We start from the raw sequence: 20,015 nt of genomic DNA, 5'->3' as shown, positions 1-20,015 counted from the left end.
TGATATCTCATTGTGGTTTTGATTTGCAATTCCCAAATAATTAGTGGTGTTGAACATCTTTCAGTGTGCCTGTTGGCCATCTGTATGTATTCTTTGGATAAATGTGTATTCAGCTCCTCTGCCCATTTTTTAATCAGGTGTGTTGTTGTTGTCATTAAGTTCTATGAGTTCTTTATATATTTTGCATATTAACCCCTTAGCAGACATATGAGTTGCAAATATCTTCTCCCACTCAGTGGGTTGCCTTTTCATTTTGTTGATGGTGCCCTTTGTTGTGCAGTTCTTTAGTTTGATATAGTCTCATTTGTTTATTTTTGCTTTTGTTTCCCTTGCCTGAGGAGACATATCCAGAAAGTTATTGCTAAGGCCAATGCCAAAGAGTGTATTGCTTATCTTTTCTTCTAGGAGTTTTATGATTTCCGTTCTTACATTTAATTCTGATCCATTTTGAGTTGATTTTTGTGTATAGTGTGAGGTAGTGGTCTAGTGTCATTACATGTGGCTTTCCAGTTTCTCCAAAATCATTTACTTAAGAGGCTATCCTTTCTTCAGTATGTTCTTTACTCCTTTGTTATAAGTCAATTGTTTGTATATGTGTGGGTTTATTTCTGGGCTCTCAATTCTGTTACATTGATCTATGTGTTTTTTTAATACCATACTGTTTTACATACTATAGTTTTGTAATATACTTTGATATCAGGGAGTGTGATACCTCAAGCTGCTTTGTCCTTCGTTCTCAGGATTGTTTTAGCTATTTGGGGTTTTTTGTGGTTCCATACAAATTTTAGGACTTCTTTTTGGTTCTATTTCTGTGAAAGATATCATTGGGAGTTTGATAGGGATTGCATTGAATCTATAGATTGTTTTAGGTAATATGGACATTTTAACAACGTTAATTCTTCCAATTCATCAGCACAAAATATTTCTCCATTTTTTTGTGTGTTGTCTTCAATTTCATTCATCAATGTTTTAGAGTTTTCAATGTACAGGTCTTTAGCCTCCTTGCTTAAATTTATTCCTAGGTATTTTCTTCATAGGATTGTTTTCTTGTTTCTCTTTCAGCTAGCTCATTTGTTAGCATATAGAAACACAACAGATTTTTGTGTATTGATTTGTATCCTACAACTTTACTCATTTATTTATTACTTATAATAACATTTTGGGGGACTCTATGGTTTTCTCTCTATAAAATTATGTCATTCACAAATAGTGGCAGTTTTACTTTTTCCTTTTCAGTTTGGATACCCCTTTTTTCTTGCCTAATTTCTCTGGCTAGGACTTTCAATACTATGTTCAATAAGAGTGGTAAAAGTGGTCATTCTTGTATTGTTCCTGATCTTAGAAGGATAACTCTCAGTTTTTTACAGATGATTATGATGTAAGCTGTGGGTTTGTCATTTATGGCCTTTATTATGATGAAGTACATTCCTTCAATACCCATTTTATTGAGGAATTTTTTTTATCATAAATGGGTGTTGAATCCTGTCAAATGCTTTTTCTGCATCTATTGAGATAGTCATATAATATTTATCCTTCATTTTCTTTATGTGGTGTATCACATTGATTGATTTGCAGAGGTTGAACCATCCTTGCATCCCTGGAATAAAAACCACTTGATCAGAGTATAGGATCCTTTTAGTGTATTGTTATATTCAGTTTCCTAATATTTTGTTGAGGGTTTTTGCATCTATGACCATATGAGATATTAGTCTGTGTTACTTTTTGTGTCATCCTTGCCTGGTTTTGGCATCAGGGTAATATTGGCCTCATAAAATTAGTCAAGAAGTGTTCTCTCCTCTTCAAATTTTTGGAAGAATTTGAGAAGGATAGGTGTAATATCTTTTTTGAATTTTGGGGAGAATTCATTTTTTGTTTCATCGTTTTTATGTTTTGCATTTCTGCTCTAGATTTATGTTTCATGGTTACCATGAGGTTCGTTTAACGTATCTCATAGATAAAATAATCCTTTTTCTGCTGATAGAACCTTATCTTCATTTGCCTATAGGAGTCTGCCATTTTCCTCTTCAACTTTTCTGGGTTTTTTTGTCTCAAATTACCCCTTTTTATGTTGTGAGTTTGTTAACAAATTGAAGTAGCTATAGTTATTTTTATTACTTTTCTTCTTTAACCTTTATGCTATAAAACCTATTCTGATATGTAGTTGCAATTTTCTGATTCTATTTATCACCTTACTCAAAGTTTTGTGTAGTTTTGCCTTTTTGTTTCTGGTAAAATACCTCTTTTCAACATTTCTCACAAAGCAGGTCTAGTATTGATGAACTCTCTCAACTTTTGTTTGTCTAGAAAAGTCTTAATTTCTCCTTCATATCTGAATGATAACTTTGTTGGATAGGGTGTTTTAGGCTGACAGTTTTTTTCTGGTGTATCTGTGGGGAGGAAGGTGATCTCTGCGTCTTACTCTTCCGCCATCTTCCCCTCGTCCATGACAGTTTTTTTCTTTCAGTATTTTTAAAATGTCATTCCACTCTGTCCTGGCCTGTAGAGTTTCTGCTGAGAAATATTTGTTCCTTTATAGGTTACCATCCATTTTCCCCTGGCTGCCTTTAAAAGCCTTTTTTTGTCACTGACTTTTGATTGTTTTAATATAATGTGTCTTGGAGAAGGTCTTTTTGTGTTGAAGTAATTAAGTATTCTCTTAGCTTCATGGACTTTCATTTCCATTTTCTGCCCAGGTTTGTGGAGTTCTCAGATATTATTTCTTTAAATAAACTCTGTTCCCTTCTCCCTCTCTTCTTCTTCTGGGATATCCATTATCCTAATATGTCCCTTCATAAAAGAGTCAGATAGTTCTAAAAGAATTTCCTTATTTTAGATCTTAATTCTTTCTCCTCTTTTACCTGTATCATTTCTAGATTTCTACCTTTGAGCTTACTAATTCTCTCTTCCATATAGTCTGCTCTATTTTCAATGCTTACTAATGCATTCCTCATCTGGCTTATTGAGATTTTCAGCTCCAGAATTTCCCTCTCTTTCTTTTTAGGGTTTCAATATTTTTGGTAAAGTATTCCTTCTGTTCATTAATTTTATTCCTGAGCCTATTGAATTGCCTTTCTGAGTTTTCTTGTAGCTCATTGAGTTTCTTCATGACAGCTATTTTGAATTCGCTATCAGTTAGATCACGATACTCCATGACTTTAAGTTTGGTTCCTGGAGAATTGTTACCTTTTGGGGTTCAGTGTAACTGTGGTTCTTCATGGTGCTTAATGAGTTTTCCTCTGCCATCACATTTGAAACAGAGAACACCTTTCTTCTTTAGGTAAACCTTTTTTTTTAATAAAAAACTTTATTCTAATGATTTAACAGGTTAGAAATTAGAAGACTTTCTTTTGTTTTTCAGTAGGTGACGGTATAGCACAGGTTTTGGTTACTCTTACCTTAGCTGCCTCCGGTATATTTGAGAATTAGCATTTTCCACCCTCCAACACCTCTGTCAGAGGTGTAGCCTGGTGCTTTCACTGTCACTGCTTGTGACTCTGGGGTTATTGGTGCCTTGCTACTGCCAGTGTCACCACCTGGGTCACTGGAATGGCAATGCCTCCACGTTCCAAGATCCCATGAGTCACAGGCTCCTCCACCACAGAGGGAGGGAAAGGGTGGTTTGGAGGCCAGGTGCCTCTGCTGTGTCCAGATTTGTCAGATTCATGGGTGCACCTGCTGTGGTTGGGAGGTGTGTCCCAGAGTTATGGGCACCTCCCAGACTAGAGGAAAGCATTGCACGTTCTGTTACCACTGCTTTCCATTTGCCTATGGCTGCGGGCATGGATATGCCTGGGAGGCTGGAGCTGTATGTACTGCCTCCCCTGATGCTGTTAGGTTCTCTGAGACTGCAGGCTGGGCAGCCATGAATGGGGATCTGGGATCATAGGAACCACCTCTGCTGTGCCCCAATTCCACCTCCTCTGTGTATTCCAGTCCACTCAACTTTGGATGTACAGATGTGTGAAATTCTCTGGGGTCCTGGTGTGGTGGGCAGAGTCACCTTTGTTAGGCTGTAGATGTTCTACTGGTTGTAGATTGAAGGGGACAGAAAAAGGGAGAAGCTCACTTTAGCATGATTCTGATGTCACCCACTATTTAGTCTTAATGTCAGAACATTTGTAATCTAAAATTACTGTGCTATTTGCATTCCTGGGATAAATTGATTGTTTTCTTCTCATCTTTAAATTGTAAAATTGCTTAGAAGAATTCCTAGCTAGAATGCTTTGTGAATGTCATTATTATTAGATCTCAACTTCCATAAGGTTTAGTTTAATTTTGAAATGAAGGTAAGTATTATAGAGTTACTATCCTACTTTCAAACAAGATTAGAATCAATTTATTGTATGTTTCAGAAAAACTAGGTTCTAGATACATTGTATCTCTTTTTTTTTAACCTGGCTTTATTTCATACCTGGATTTAATATCTCATATTTTTCCCCTTCTTTCTTCTGACACCCCCAACCCCCTGCACTGTTTTCTTCTTAGCAAAAGTAGAAAATTATTCATGGATTATCTGGTGTGCATGTGATGCAAGAAAAAATAATGTATTTTGCAATCAGAGGTCTAGATCCAGTTGTCTTTTTCTTAACTTACTAACCTAACAAAGATGAAAAATTTACACAGTTCACTGAACTTCAGGTTCCTAATCCATTACAAAATAATATATAAATAGTTACCTTATTTATTTAATAGGGTCACTGTAAAGTTCAAAGGAAATTATGTTCATGAGTTCATGGATATAGTTTTGAATGTCTGTCAATGTACCAAACATGTTTGGAATTTGGAAGGCTACTATAGATTTATCCTCTCTTTTTCTTCTTATTAATATAAGACTTGTTCCTGAAACTTTGCTCCATTCACACTCTTCAATTACTCTATTGTTCTTTGCACTAGTGGAAGAACAGGAAGAGTGCTGAGTGCCAAAGCCCTTCCTACCACCTCTATAAGATATATCATAACTGAGAAGCATGTATATTATAGAGTGAAAAAATTATAAAGCCCTTGTCTAATACCCAGCCCAAAGATTTAATTTTTATTAAATATTAACATTATGCCTTAAAAATATTTCCTTGTCTTTGTAAATCTACATCTCTTTTATTTAATTTTGCTTTATATACTTTTAATACATTGAGACAACCACTTTTTAAAATTTTTTGATATTTTATATCTTTCTTCTCTTTTCTATTATTTACTAATTACAGGCAATTGTATTCCCTTAAACTTCACTGTGGACAAATAAACACCTTATGGTTAATTTCTTTTGCATTTTTTACAGAGTTTATCATTTTTATTTTCTGTTTATTTCCATGCATTTTTATTTAATTCATTTTAGCCAAATTCTATGTATTCACTGACATAATCCCTAGCTTTTGGTGATATCCTGATAGTTGCCTATGTGATTAGCTTTAGAGCTTACAAATTTTAAAGTGCTTTATAAATAACTATCTTCTTTTGTCATAAAATATTTCCTTAATTAATCATTTAAATATATATGAATTCTGGAAGAAAAATGATAAATAGATAATTTAAGAATATCTATATGAATATGCCACACCAATGCATATTATAATTAAATTATTAAAAGTCAAAGACAAAGGGAGAATTTTTTAAGAATCAAGAGGGAAGCAACTTTTCACATAGAAAAGAACCCCCAGAAGACTATCAGTAAGTTTTCCAGCAGAAACCTTGCAGGCCAGGGGAAATGGGATATAGTCAAAGTACAGTATAGTATAATATTCAAAGTATTAGAAAAAACAAAACAAAACATTACCAGCCAAGAATACTATATTGAGCAAAAGAAACCTGTGAAAGTGAAAGAGAGATACTTTCCCAGACAAACAAAAGCTGAGGGAGATCCTCAACACTAGACCTCCCTTACAAGAAATGCTAAAGGGAGTTCTCCAAGTTGAAAAAAAAGAATACTAGACAGCAACATACCATAAGAAAGCATAAAACTTGTTGGCAAGGTATATATAGAGACAAATACAAATACTGTATTACTGTAATAATAGTGGTTAAATCACTTATAATTCTAGCATAAAACTAAAAGACAAAAATTTTTTAAAATTACAAGAAAATATTTTAAAAGATAGATAAGTAGATGTAAGCTATGACAGCAATAATGTAAACTATGTGGAGGGGGTGAAGTTAAAATGTAGAGTTTTTATGTGCTATTGAATTTAAGTTGTTATCAGCTTTAAAAGACTCTTATAACTATAAATATTTTATATATGCCCCAAGGTAACTACACACAAAAATTTTACAAAATATACACAAAAGAAAAATAAAAAAGGAATCAAAACATATCAGCACACACAAAAAATCAACAAAACATAAGGGAAGGCAATAAGAGAGGAAAAGACAAAAGAACTACAAGGCTCTCAGAAAACAATTAACAATGTGGCAATACTAAATCTTTTCTTATCAATAATTGCTTCAAATACAAATGGTTCAACCCCGCCAATCAAAAACTGTAAAGGGGCTGAATGTATGTTTTTTTTAAAAATGTTTTTTCTGTGTTTATTGAGATGAACATGTGATTTTTGTTCTTCCTTTGTTAATATGGTGTATCACATTGATCGATTTGCAAGTATTGAACCATCCTTGCATCCCTGGAATAAATACAACTGGATCATGTTGTTATGACCCTTTTTATATACGGTTGGATTCAGTTTGCTAATATTTTGTTTAGGATTTTTGCACCTATAATCATCAAAGATATTGACCAGTAATTTTCTTTTTTTTTGTAGTGTGTTTGGTTTTGGTATCAGAGTAATAGGGGCCTCATAGAGTGAATTTGAGAGTGTTCCATCCCTTCAGTTTTTTGGAATAGTTTGAGAAGGACAGTTACTAATTCTTGTTTGTATGTTTGGTAAAATTCCCTGATGAAGCCATTCGGTTCTGGGCTTTTGTTTACGGGGAGTTTATTATTATTATTATTAAAAACTCAATTTCACTACTACTGACTGGTCTGTTCAAATTGTCTATTTCTTCTTGATTCAGTCTTGGCAGGTTGTATGTTTTTAGAAATTTGTCCATTTTTTCTAAGTTATCCAATTCATTGGCATGTAACTATTCATAGTATTCTCTTATGATTTCTTGTATCTTTCTTGTATTGATTGTTATTTCTCCTCTTTTATTTCTTGTTTTGCTTATTTGGGTACTCCCTCTCTTCTTCTTGATGATCCTGGCTAAAGGTTTATCAATTTTATCTTTTCTACAAAAACAGCTCTTGGTTTCATTGATCTTTTCTATTGTTTTTTGATCCCTGTTTTTCCTCCTTGATCTTTATTATTTCCTTCCTTCTGCTGACTTTGGGATTTGTTTGATTTTCTTTTTCTAATTTTTTTAGATGATAGGTTAGGTTGTTTATATGAGGTCTTCCTTGTTTCTTGAGGAAAGCCTGTATTGCTGTGAACTTCCCTCTTGGAACTGCTTTTGCTATCAATACATTCCATAGATTTGGGAGTGTTGTGTTTCCATTTTCATTTGTCTTGAGGTATTTTCTGATTTCCTCTTTGATTTCTTCATTGATCCATTGGTTTTATAGTAGCATGTTATTTAGTTTCCACATGTTTGTTCTTTTCCCATTTTTCTTTCTGTAATTGATTTCTACTTTCATACCATTGTGGTCAGAAAAAAAGACTTGATATAATTTCTATCCTCTTAAATTTGTTCCGAATTATTTTGTGTCCTAGCATGTGATCTATCCTGGAGAACATTCTACGTGCACTTGAAAAGAATGTGAATCCTGTTGTTTTGGGATGTAATGTCCTATAAATATCTATTAAGTCTAACTGGTCTATAGTGTCATTTAAGACCACTGTTGCCTTATTGATTTTGTGTCTGAATGATCTGTTCATTGATGTAAGTGGGGTGTTAAAATCCCCTACTACTATTGTATTATTGCCAATTTCTCCCTTTATGTCTGTTAATATTTGCTTTATATATTTAGATGCTCCTGAATTGAGTGCATATATGTTAATGAGTATAAATCCTCTTCTTGTATTGATCCCTTTATCATTACATAATGCCCTTGTTTGCCTTTGTTATAGTCTTTCTTTTAAAGTCTATTTTGTATTGCTACCCCTGCTTTCTTGTTGTTTTTGTTTGAATGAAATATCTTTTTCCTTCCCCTCACTTTTCAGTCTGTGTGTGTCTTTAGCTTTGAAGTGAGTTGCTTGTAAGCAGCATATAGAAGGGTCTTTTTTTTTCATCCAGTAAGCCACCCTATGTCTTTTGATTGGACCATTTAGTCCATGAACATTTAAAGTAATTATTGATAGGTATGTACTTATTGCCATTTTATTACTTGTTTTCCAGTTGTTTTTGTAGTTCTTCTCTGTACATTTTTTCTTCTTTTTATTTCTTCCCTTACAGTTTAATTTGAAATCCATTCATGATAAAAACTCTCATTAAAATGTATATAAAGGGACCATATCTCAACATAATAAAGTCCATCTATGACAAACCCACAGTTAACATCAGGCTTAGTGGTGAAAAGGTGAAAGCTTTTCCTCTAAATTCAGGAGAAAGACAAGGATGCCTACTCTTGCCACTTCTATTTAACATAGTATTGGAAGTCATAGCCACAGCAATCAGACAAGAAAAAGAAACCAAAGCCATACAAGTTGGAAGGGAAAATTAAAACTGTCACTATTTGCATAATATGTTATATAGAAAACCCTAAAACCTTCACCCAAAAACTGTTAGAACTAAAAAATGAATTCAGCAAAGTGTAAGGATACAAGATTAACATACAGAAATCTGTTGTTTTTCTATATCTAATAATGAACTATCAGAAAGAGAAAATTTAAAAAATTCCATCAAAAAGAATAAAATACCCAAGAATAAACTTAACCAAGGAGGTGAAACAACTATACTTTGAAAACTTTAAAACACTGATAAAATTGAAGATGATACAAAGAAATGAAAAGATATCTTGTGCTCTTGGATTAGAAGAATTGATATTCTTAAAATTTCCATACTACCCAAAGAATCTGTAGATTTAATGTAATCTTTATCAAAATACCCATGACACTTTTATAAAACTAGAACAGGTAATCCTAAAATTCATATGGAACCACAAAAGACCCTGATTTGCCAAAGCAATCTAGAGAAAAAAGAACAAAGTGGAAGGTTTCACTCTCCCAGATTTTAGACAATACTATAAAGCTACAGTAACCAAAACAACCTGGTACTGGCACAAAAACAGACACATACATCAATGAAACAGAATAGAGAGTCCAGAAATAAACCCACACATCTATGGTCAATTAATCTTCAACAAAGGATGTAAGAATACACAATAGAGGAAAGACAGTCTCTTTAACAAGTGGTGCTGGGAAAAATGTACAGTTACATGCAAAACAATGAGATGAGAGCACTTCCTCACACCATACACAAAAGAAAAATAAAATGGATTAAAGAGCTGAGTGTAAGACCTGAAACCATAAAACACCCAGAAGAGAACATAGACAGAACACTGTTTGACATATTATAAATTGTAGCAACATTTTTCTTTTTTTGGTTCTGTCTCCTAAGGCAAAAAAACTAAAGCAAAAATAAACAAATGAACCCTAATTAAACTTAAATCCTTCTGTACATAAAGGAAACCATGGATTAAAAGAAAAAGACAACCTTTGTAATTGGAGTTAATATTTGCAAATAATATGACTGGCAAGGGGTTAATATCCAAAATATATAAACAACCCATGCAACTCAATATAAAAAATAATTAAATAATTGGCAGAAGACCTGAATAGACATTTTTCTAAAGAAGACATACAGATGGCCAACAGACACATGAAAAGATACTTAACATCACTAACTATTAGATAAATGCAAATCCAAACAACAATGAGATATCACCTCACACCTGTCAGAATGGCCATCATCAAAAGGTCTACAAGTAATAAATGTCAGTGAGGATGTGGAAAAAAGGGAACACTGTACACTGTCAGTGGGAATGTAAATTGGTGCAGCCACTTGCAATATGGAGGTACCTCAAAAACTAAACAGTATGGAGATTCCTCAAAAAACTAAAAATAGAATTAACATATGATCCAGCAATTCCACTCCTGAGTACATATCTAGAAACCTCAAAAACACTAATTCGAAAAGATATATACACCCAATGTTCATAGTAGTGCTATTTACAATAGCCAAGATATTGAAACAACCCAAGAGTCCATCAACAGATGAACAGATAAAGAAGATGTAGTGGGTATACACACACACACATACGAATATTACTCAGCCATAAAACAGAGTGAAAATCTGCCATTTAGAGCAATGTGTATGGACCTAGAAAATACGCTTGGTGAAATAAGTTAGACAGAGAAAGACAAATGCCATATGATATCACTTATATGTGGAATCTAAAAAATAATACAAACAAATGTATATAGCAAAACAGAAACAGATTCACAGATATAGAAAACAAACTAGTGGTTACCAGTAGGGAGGGGGAAAGCAGGAGAGGCACATTAGGGGTATGGGATTAAGATATACAAACTGCTATGTATAAAATAGATAAGCACCAAAGATATAAGGTATAGCACAGAGAATTATAGCCATTATCTTGTAATAAGTTCTAGTGTAGTATAATCTGTAAAAATACTGAATCTCAGGTATATAGAGACTATATACCTAAAACTAATATAGTGTTGTAAGTCAACTATACTTCAATTAAAAAATAAAAATTAAAAAGAAACAAGACTCAACTATGACTTACGTATAAGAAACTCACTTTAGATCTAAAGACACACAAAGACTGAAAATGAAGTGATGGAAAAAGATATTCCACACAATTGGTAACCAAAAGAGAGCAGGGGTGGTTGTATTTATATCAAACAAAATAGACTTTAAGTAAAAAATGTCACAAGAGACAAAAAGGACATTATATAATGATAAAAGGGTCCACTGACTAGGAAGATTTAATAAGTATCTATCCCTATCTGTCTATCTATCTATCTATCTATCTACCTATCTTTCTATCCCCAACATTAGAGTACCTAACTATATAAAGCAAACATTGACACAACAGAAGGGAGAAATAAAGAGCAATACCATAATAGTGGAAGATTTTAATACCTTATTTTAAATAGTGGATAGAAATAATAAGGAAATGGATAATTCAAACACCACTATAGACCAAATTGACCTAAAAGACATACAAAAAACATTCCATCCAACGACAGTGAAATACACATTCCTTTTAAATGTATACATATCTTTCTCCAAGATCTATCACATGTTAGGCCACAAAATAAGTTTTAACAAATCTAAGAAGATTGATATCATCACAAGTATCTTTTCTACCCACAATGGAATGAAACTAGAAATCAATAGCAGGAGAAAAACTGGAGAATTCACAAACATGTAAAAATTAGGCAACACCCTCTTGAACAACAATAGTTCCAAGAACTCAAAAAGGAATTTAGAAAATATCTCAAGACAAACAAAAATGAAATCACAAAATACCAAAATATATGGGATGTACAAATACTGTATTAAGAAGGAATTTCATAGCGAAAACCAGCTACATAAAAAAAGAAGAATGATCTCAAATCAGCCACCCAACTTTACATCTCAATGTGCTGGACAGTGATTTCATTCTCACATGTACAGCAAGATGACAACAATCTGGCCAAAGCAAGTAAGATTGCCTGCATTGTCCCTCGCAGCGTAGGTGGAGAAGTTTCGAGTTAGCAAGCTGACATTGTGTATAAAGTATGGTAATTACTGCCCAATAATAAAGACCAGAGAAGCAATAAAAATAGTAGTAGCTAGCATTTATTGAGCACTTACTATATACCATACATTGTTCTAGTGTTTTACTTCTGTTAGTGGATTTATTCCTTACCATAATTCTGTCAGCCAGATGCTATTATTTCCCTTTCACAGGTGAAAAAACTTAGATGCAAAGAGGGCAAATGACTTCCTCTAGGAAAAAAATATATATATTTATAGGTTTTCGAGATTAGGACCTGGACATCTTTGCATGCCATTACTCTGCCTACCTATGAATATATTAGGTAGCCCAGCAAGGGGGTCTTAAGGTTGCAAGTGGAGTTAAGGCTGCCAATCAGATGACCTTGAAAAGGTTATCCTATATTATCCTGGTTAACTCAGTGTAATCCTAAGCGTCCTTTAAATGTGGAAAAGGGAGCAGAAAAGTCAATGTCAATGTGAAAAATACTTGACTGACCATCACTAGCTTTGAATATGGAAGAGAGCTATTAGTCAAGAACTTTGGGAAATTTCCAGAAGTTGGAAAAGACAAGGAAATGAATTGTCTTTTAGAGTCTCCAGAAAGGATACAGCTCTGCCACCATCTTGATTTTAGCTCAGGGAGACCTATTTCAGACTTCTCAACTTCAGAATTGTATAATTATTACAGAACTGTGATAAATTTGTTTTGTTTTATTAAAGACATACATATACATACACACCTATACATATGTGTGCATTTGTATTTCAGTGTCAGGAGGTGATAAACGCTATGAAGAAAAATCAAATTTGGTTCAAGAGTTATGGATAGGAAATGCTATTTTATATGGGGTGGTCAGGGATGAGGTAATGTTTAAATAGAGATTTGAATGAGATGAAAGAGCAAGATATCTGGGAGTCAGACATTTCAGATGAGGAAAGAGCAAGTGCAAGCTTCTCCAAGTCAGAAGTGCACTTCACATCTTGAGAAATAGCAAAAAGTCTAATAGGCCAGGGGCTTCCCTGGTGGTGCAGTGGTTGAGAATCTGCCTGCTAATGCAGGGGACACGGGTTCGAGCCCTGGTCTGGGAGGATCCCACATGCCGCGGAGCAACTAGGCCTGTGAGCCACAACTACTGAGCCTTTGTGTCTGGAGCCTGTGCTCCGCAACAAGAGAGGCCACAATAGTGAGAGGCCCGCGTACCGCGATGAAGAGTGGCCCCCGCTTGCCACAACTAGAGAAAGCCCTTGCACAGAAATGAAAACCCAACACAGCAAAAATAAAGAAATTAATTAATAAACTCCTACCCTCAACATCTTAAAAAAAAAAAAGAGTGATGTTGCCTATTAATGAACTAAGGGTACACTTTAAGAGTTATCACCCTTAAAAAAAAAAAAAAAGTCTAATAGGCCAGAAGGTTAGCCAGAGGAAAACTGTGGGGTAGGGATACTGTTGGTGGTTACAAATGGGATGGTTATCCTAATGATTTCTGGAAAGGGAGTGAGAATGAAGGTAGAATGGGAGACCTTTTACTTTTGCCCTATTATTTATGTTTTTTGACGATGATGCACTACTTTTGTGTTTTTAAAGAATTTTCATTACAACACAGCGGTACAAGAAATCTGAAGCACAGAAATGACAAGTGTAAACATGAACAATGTACTGGCAGGGTTTATATAACCTACTTGGTTCAGTTCAAAAATTGAGGGAAAGGGGTAAGAAAGAATCAAACTATGCTGTTGTTATTCTAAATTATTATCTATTTGCACTTTTACACATTTTTACCTGCTGAGTCTGTATACCCACATCCGTTACAATGTGTATTTGTGTGTGTGCAGGCAAATATGCTTGCTTGAAACTCAATTATTTGGTATAAAGGGGAATTTTTAGAAGTACAGAATGAAGAAGATTATTAAATAGCCCACTTACAAATCTGTGCTTACCAGAACATCTTGAGGGTACTAATATTATGGAAACCCACAGGTACTTTAGCAACATGGAGTACAATTGAGCTCATGGGATTTGCAATCAGACTGCCTAATTTCAGACCTTGGCTCTACCACTTTTCAGCCTAGGGACCTAGAGAAAGTCATTCACCCTCTAAGTTTTTCTTCATGTGTCAAAGGGAGATAATAGCATATGGCTGACTGAATTGTGGTAAGGAATAAATCCATTCGTAGAACTAAAATACTAGAGCAGTGTCTTGCATTTAGTAAGTGCTCAATATACTATTCCTGTTATTGCTCCTCTGTTCTTTACTATTGGGCTGCAATTCACATACTTTATACACACTGACAACTTGCTAACTCGAAGCTTTTCTCCAAATATGCTGCAAGAGACTACCCAGGCAATTTTATTTGCTTCAGCTAGTTTGTTGTCACCTTGAATGCCTGTGCAAATGAATCACTGTAACCCTCCATGTTTAAAAGGGAAATAAGCCAAAACAACTTACTACCCCTAGGCAATAGAATGTGGTCCAGTTGCATTAGCCAGTACTTTCTCCTGGTGACTGCTTTTCTGTTTAAATATTACTTAAATATTTCATCAGAACTGATTTTACCAATAATCTCTGAAAAACAAACAGACTTCATGTTCCCAGGACAAAGTTAAAACAGACTTTATATAACATGATTGCAATTGAATCTGATCTCTGGTCTTTATTCAGCTAGGTAAGACTATAACTTTGAGGAAAACATTTTAAATATTGATCAAAGTCAGCCCTGATTGGTTTTTTGATTTCCTCTAGTCTTCTCTATGGGGGTTTAAAGGCTTTGATTTAGTTTTAAGAGTTTTCCATTTACAACCTAGATGATTTCACACAAACTTCTCAACTTCCTTGAGTCTTGGTTTCCTTGATTCTGTGCTCAAGGATTGCTTTTTAATGTCTGTGAAAATCACAATACAGTCTATATCATTCACTGTCTCACCATTTTGTGACAAAAGCAAGAGACAGGATTATCACTTTTACCCACTTGCATATGGAAAAATTAAATGACTTTCCTAAGTCATCAACTAGGTCTTTGGGCCAGGTCTTTTAGTTCCCTTCAGACTATATCATTTAAGTTAATAGAATAACAAATGCTGTTCTTTAAAAAAAAAAAAATTAAATAGGTCAAGACCACAAAGTGATTCACAAGACTGATAAATCTTCTCTGTTATAGGTCAAATGTAAGAATTTTTTAACATACTATCCATTACACAGAGACTGCTTTATTTTAATCACATTTATAAGTATCTTTTTGTCCATCAAGAATCAAAGAGAAGATATCAAAGTCTTTCTAAATTTTCAACATTAATAAATTCTTAACTAGAAATGTCACCAAAGACCTTTTATTCAGATTTAAAGATTGATTTATATCAAGATGTATATCATTGTGTTAATATTTTAATGTATGCTTCAGTTGAAAACTCTAATTTGAAATATAATGTTCTTTTAAAAAACTGGCTGCCTTTTCTTTAAATCAAAATTCTCCCTTTACTTATTTTAGTTTGAAAACATGAAACGCATTCCACCTTGAATCCATTGCAGTAGTTTCTAGTTTTCCTTTTCTCAGAATGTTGTGCCTCTGCTGTCTTACTCAAATGTTGATTCTGGTCCATCATTGAACTGCAGATATCATGTGAATGTTTTCAATTTTTGTCGATGTTTCGTTCAAAATGATCACCTTTTTGGAGAGGAAAGTTATAATTTATTTCACTTTAACAATTCAGAAATGAGAAAAGCCTCAAGGTCAACATCAATCAATCAATAATTCCACTAATATTCATTCAGGACCTACCATGTCCTGAGCCCGGGACACAAAAGGAAACACACACTCACACACACACTCACACGTATACAAATTTCTAGCTTTAGCGAGATTGTAATTTGGGAAGATAAATTTATGGAGGGGAACTTAAAACAACAAATAAATAAGGCAATATAGAATCACACACTAGATTGGATTAAATAAATTATTAGCAATTACCTATTAGAAATAAAATTTTGTTATATTTTCTGTATAACTACATTATAAGGTTTAGGAAGGCAAATAAGTGTTTAATTCATCTTTCTGGTTTTACAAAATGCCGAACAGTACCTTGCATATAGTAGATAGTCAAAACGAGTAGAAAAATAATGTAATTAATTATCATTAGAGTGGCCTAAAAAGGTTTCAGAGAGAAAATATTAATACCTCTGGAACCAGGCTCAAAAAGCAGAGAAAGTTTGGATTTGTTAAAAAGAGCTTAGTGGATTCTAAGTACCTGGCAGAGGGACTATGGCCGTGCTTGAACTTACCATCACCATGATTCCACTTTATTTTAATTTTGTTTATTTATTTTTGAAGAGAGAGTATATTTGGAGTTGAAAGCACAAAACATCAAAAATGACATATAGGAAAAATTCTCCCTCTAACCCTCATCCAGTTTCTCTTTCTGAGGAAGAGTATTATTAGCTTTCAATGAATCTTGTCCAGAAATATGATATGCATTTTTAATTAAATACACAATATTTTCCTTTTTTAACACAAATGACAGCATACCGTTACTACAGTTATCTGCCTTTTTGCTCTGCTTTATATACTTAACTTTATATTAATATGGCTTACTCAGTTTTCTTATGGTTGTAGGGTATTCCATTGTCTATAGTTTATCTACCTAGTTTTATGTCTAGGTAGGATCTAATTTAGATTAGGTTGCATCCAATTATTTCATATTAGAAAAATTTCTTAATATGTCTTTTGATTTATGTGTGATCATTTCTGTAGGATAAAATTCCTACATTGAGGTCAAATGTAAGAGGGATTAAATTTTTGTGAGTTATTAAGCCCCTATCTTAAAGACTAGTAAAATGAATCAACTTATTTCTTAGATTTGCTCTTTTTTGTAGAATAGTGTGTTCTTCACTGAGGTTTAGAAAATGTATTCTTATTTATTCATATGTGCATAATACATATTTATGTAGCAAAAAATACCTATTTATGTACAGAAACAAGCATAAACATAGATATATTATTATTAATAGGGCACTAATTATACAGTATATTTAATACATGTTCTATATACAGTTGATTCTCATTATTTGCAGTAGTTGTGTTCTATAAAGTTCTTGCAAATGCTGAATTAGCAATTACTAAACATTGCTCCTAGGGGAAATACAGGGTTTGGTTCCTGTTTGTCTGTGGTCACAACATTTTTGTCAACCAATGAATACATAACCTTGTTTTATGTTTCCTTCCTTTTAGACACCTTATTTAATTCGTATTATTGATCACTAACATTGAATCTGTGGACAATAGCACTTTGCAGCTCAAGCCTGAAGGAAGCTTATGTAATTCATGTATCTTTTCCATCAGGCACATCACAGCTTTCTTGAACTTAGGAACACTAGACAGCACTTCAGCATTATGCTTGAGAGTCATTTTAATAGCAAAATCACCTACAAAAAACACACAAATGAAAAAAATGGCTCTAAGTAGACTGTGAAAAGGTCACTTGTTTCTATTATGAGAGCAAAAACAAGAAAGCAGAGCCATATCTTATGTTTTGTCCAACCTCAGCTGAGAACGTTCATGTGGGAGAACTCAAATTTTTTGCCACTCTCTGCAGGTATGTGAATGACCATGAAAGAGCAGCAGTATTGATTTGAGGGTTACAAATCCATTTTAGTGAGTAGGAAAATTCACAAATACAGAATCCACAAATGATGAGGATCAATTGTATATTCTATTCATTAATTCATGCAACAAGAATTTATATATATATATAAAGTCCATCAATATACATAATACATACTAAATGGCTAATGTACAAATACAGAAATGATAAATATCTGAAGATATTATCACTTGTGTGTATATGAATGTATATAAACATACACATGAATGCAGAAACCCACACCCATGTACATCTAAGTGAATCCTAGTTATTCTATACTTCTGGCATGTGGTCCATATATACCTGGACCTCTTCAGTTACTGAGTGAAGTGGAGTGAGGAGGGAATCAGTAGTACGGTCCCAAAGTCACAGGCAGTCTTTTGATAAATTTTATGTCATTTTTACATGAACACCTCTTTCTGTATCTTTGTTCAGGACTTAAATGTTAGGAAATCATTTTTACCACTTCATCCTCTGAATTATTTGAAAGGTGGATAGTCACCCTTTAGCTTTAGTTTTTTGTTTGTTTGGTTGGTTTGGCTACTCAACAAACATTCCTGAATGCTATGATCTCACCACTCCTATCCTTGTTGATTGCAGTTGATTAAATTATTGTCCTGTCTCCCAGCCTTCTCCCTTTCCTATGCATATCACATCCATCCTTAGAATCTTTCAGAGGTCTCTTGTACCACACAAAATAAAACTCACGTATAGTATGTGATATTCTTCCTAAACTAAAACCAGCCTTTGTTTTTAGTCTCAATACACCCATAAACACTTTCCACCCTATGGAACCACTGTTCCCAGAAGAAAGGTCTCTGCCCACCTGTATGTTTCTTCTTAACCTGTAATGTTCTTCTTCATCTCTTGTTTGTAATTCTACCCCAACTCACCCCTCTTAGATATTTTCCCGTTGTTACTCCCAGTTGAAATAACCTTTCCCACACTGCTGCTCCACTGGACAATATCCCTTGTAATGTAGTCATTCCTTTTCCCTGTATTTCTACTACTTTCCCAAACAGACTGCTAGTCCACACCTCTCTCCTACATATTGGGGAAAAGTATCCAGATAAAAAGTTGGAAATGTAGGCACTTTTACCTTATTTCTGAAAAAGATGAAATTATAACAAATCACTACATAATAATTAAAAGGTTGAAATATCAATTCAGGGTTGACTCTAAACACCATATTTTCCACATCACCATGGCATTTTAAGCCTGACTTTAAGACATTTAATAAATTTTTCTCTGGACATCTTTTTTTTCTCAGAGTTCTAAACAGCTAACATGTAAATGAATTTTGGGGATGCAATAAGTTTATAACATAAACCACGATGTTCTGTAAGACAGGCATTCAGATGTAGCATTGCACCTCTTCCTTGAATAATAGTACAGTCCAGTTCTGCTCCCTTTTGATTGGGGTGGAGCAGAGGGAAGAATCTCACCAGCCTCTGCTTATCTGTGCAAGCTTTTCCTATTTGGGTGATCATAGAAAAGCAGTGCAATCCAAGTGATCTACCATGTACAATACCTGTGCTACTAAGGAGGGAAAAAGGGAAAACAACATTTACTAACTTCTTAAACCTTTTATGGGTCTGTAAATAATTTAATACTTTTTAATTAAATAATATTAATAATAATTATAAGGGTAGCCACCTTCCTGAGTTGGAGAAGGGAACTAATATTTTTGAGTCCTTAGTTTGTGCCAGGAACTGTGCTGAGCAGAATTTTTTTCTCATTTAATCAGAGATAAAATCATCTAGTAAACCTCTTCTTTTGACCTCCCCTTGAGTCAAATTTGAGTTGAAACAAGGAAAGTTGAGGTAAGTGGCTATGAGGCACATCGCATTTCTTGATGTTTGCCAACTAACTCTCCAACCCACATTATTTTTTCAGACTTGAAGTTCCACTTGAATAGAAAGTAAAAAGAATGGGACTTCAGTCTTTATTTTTAAATTATAAATGTCTGATTTTCTGTATTTTATTTTTAAAAACATCAACCTGAGGCTCAGCTACCTCTAGAAGGGATAATTAATAAGTTTTAAAGGTTTAGAACATAAGGGTGTAGAAGACACATAACATAAAATATGTAATATTTATCATGTCCATCAAAACAATTTTTCCCCTTGAAATTTCTGGAAGTTTCTCACATACAGGAAACATTGAAATTCGAGAATCTCAAAGGTTCTTACCTGGACTTAGGATCCTACAGCAATGGCCACAGGTCCATCCCTTTATCTGTTGTTATAGTCTCTTGTTAAATAGTTGGCTGGTTATTTTTTTTTACAGTCCAATGATGATTAACTACCTTCTTAGGTCATTGTCCCAGGCAAATAGAAGAAAATTAACTACTTATCCTAAGAATCTCCTCTGCATGCCTGTAGTTTAAAGATTATGTTAATAATTTCTCAGAATTTACAAATTACTTGTATGTAAAAGTTCAAAAATTAAGCTTTACTTCTGAGAATAATTTACATTTGCTTACTCAATTAAGTTGTTTGCATATTTTTCTTTAAAAATACAAATACAACAGATTATCCAAAGTGATAAAACAATTCCACATAGAAAAGACTGCAAGGCAATTTTAAATATTTGTCTACACAAGGACCTACTATACTATACTGTACTATATAGTACAGGGAACTCTGCTCAATGTTATGTGGCA

General features: G+C 33.8%; 1 protein-coding gene across 1 annotated transcript in view; it reads right to left on the bottom strand.

Annotated features, from left to right (window-relative positions):
- The window catches only part of LOC132498750 (solute carrier organic anion transporter family member 1B3-like), a 62,192-nt gene extending 46,876 nt beyond the window's left edge, over window positions 1–15,316 (bottom strand). Inside the window, exon 1 of the mRNA XM_060112805.1 lies at window positions 15,227–15,316. Within this exon, the coding sequence (XP_059968788.1) occupies window positions 15,227–15,316 (90 nt within the window). The remainder of the gene's footprint in view (window positions 1–15,226) is intronic.
- Window positions 15,317–20,015: the final 4,699 nt, after the last annotated feature.

The sequence above is a fragment of the Mesoplodon densirostris genome, chromosome 11 (assembly GCF_025265405.1).
Source record: "Mesoplodon densirostris isolate mMesDen1 chromosome 11, mMesDen1 primary haplotype, whole genome shotgun sequence".
NCBI classification, from domain to species: domain Eukaryota; kingdom Metazoa; phylum Chordata; class Mammalia; order Artiodactyla; family Ziphiidae; genus Mesoplodon; species Mesoplodon densirostris.
The sequence above is the reverse complement of the archived record's forward strand: the minus strand, read 5'-3'. Positions and strand labels throughout refer to the sequence as shown.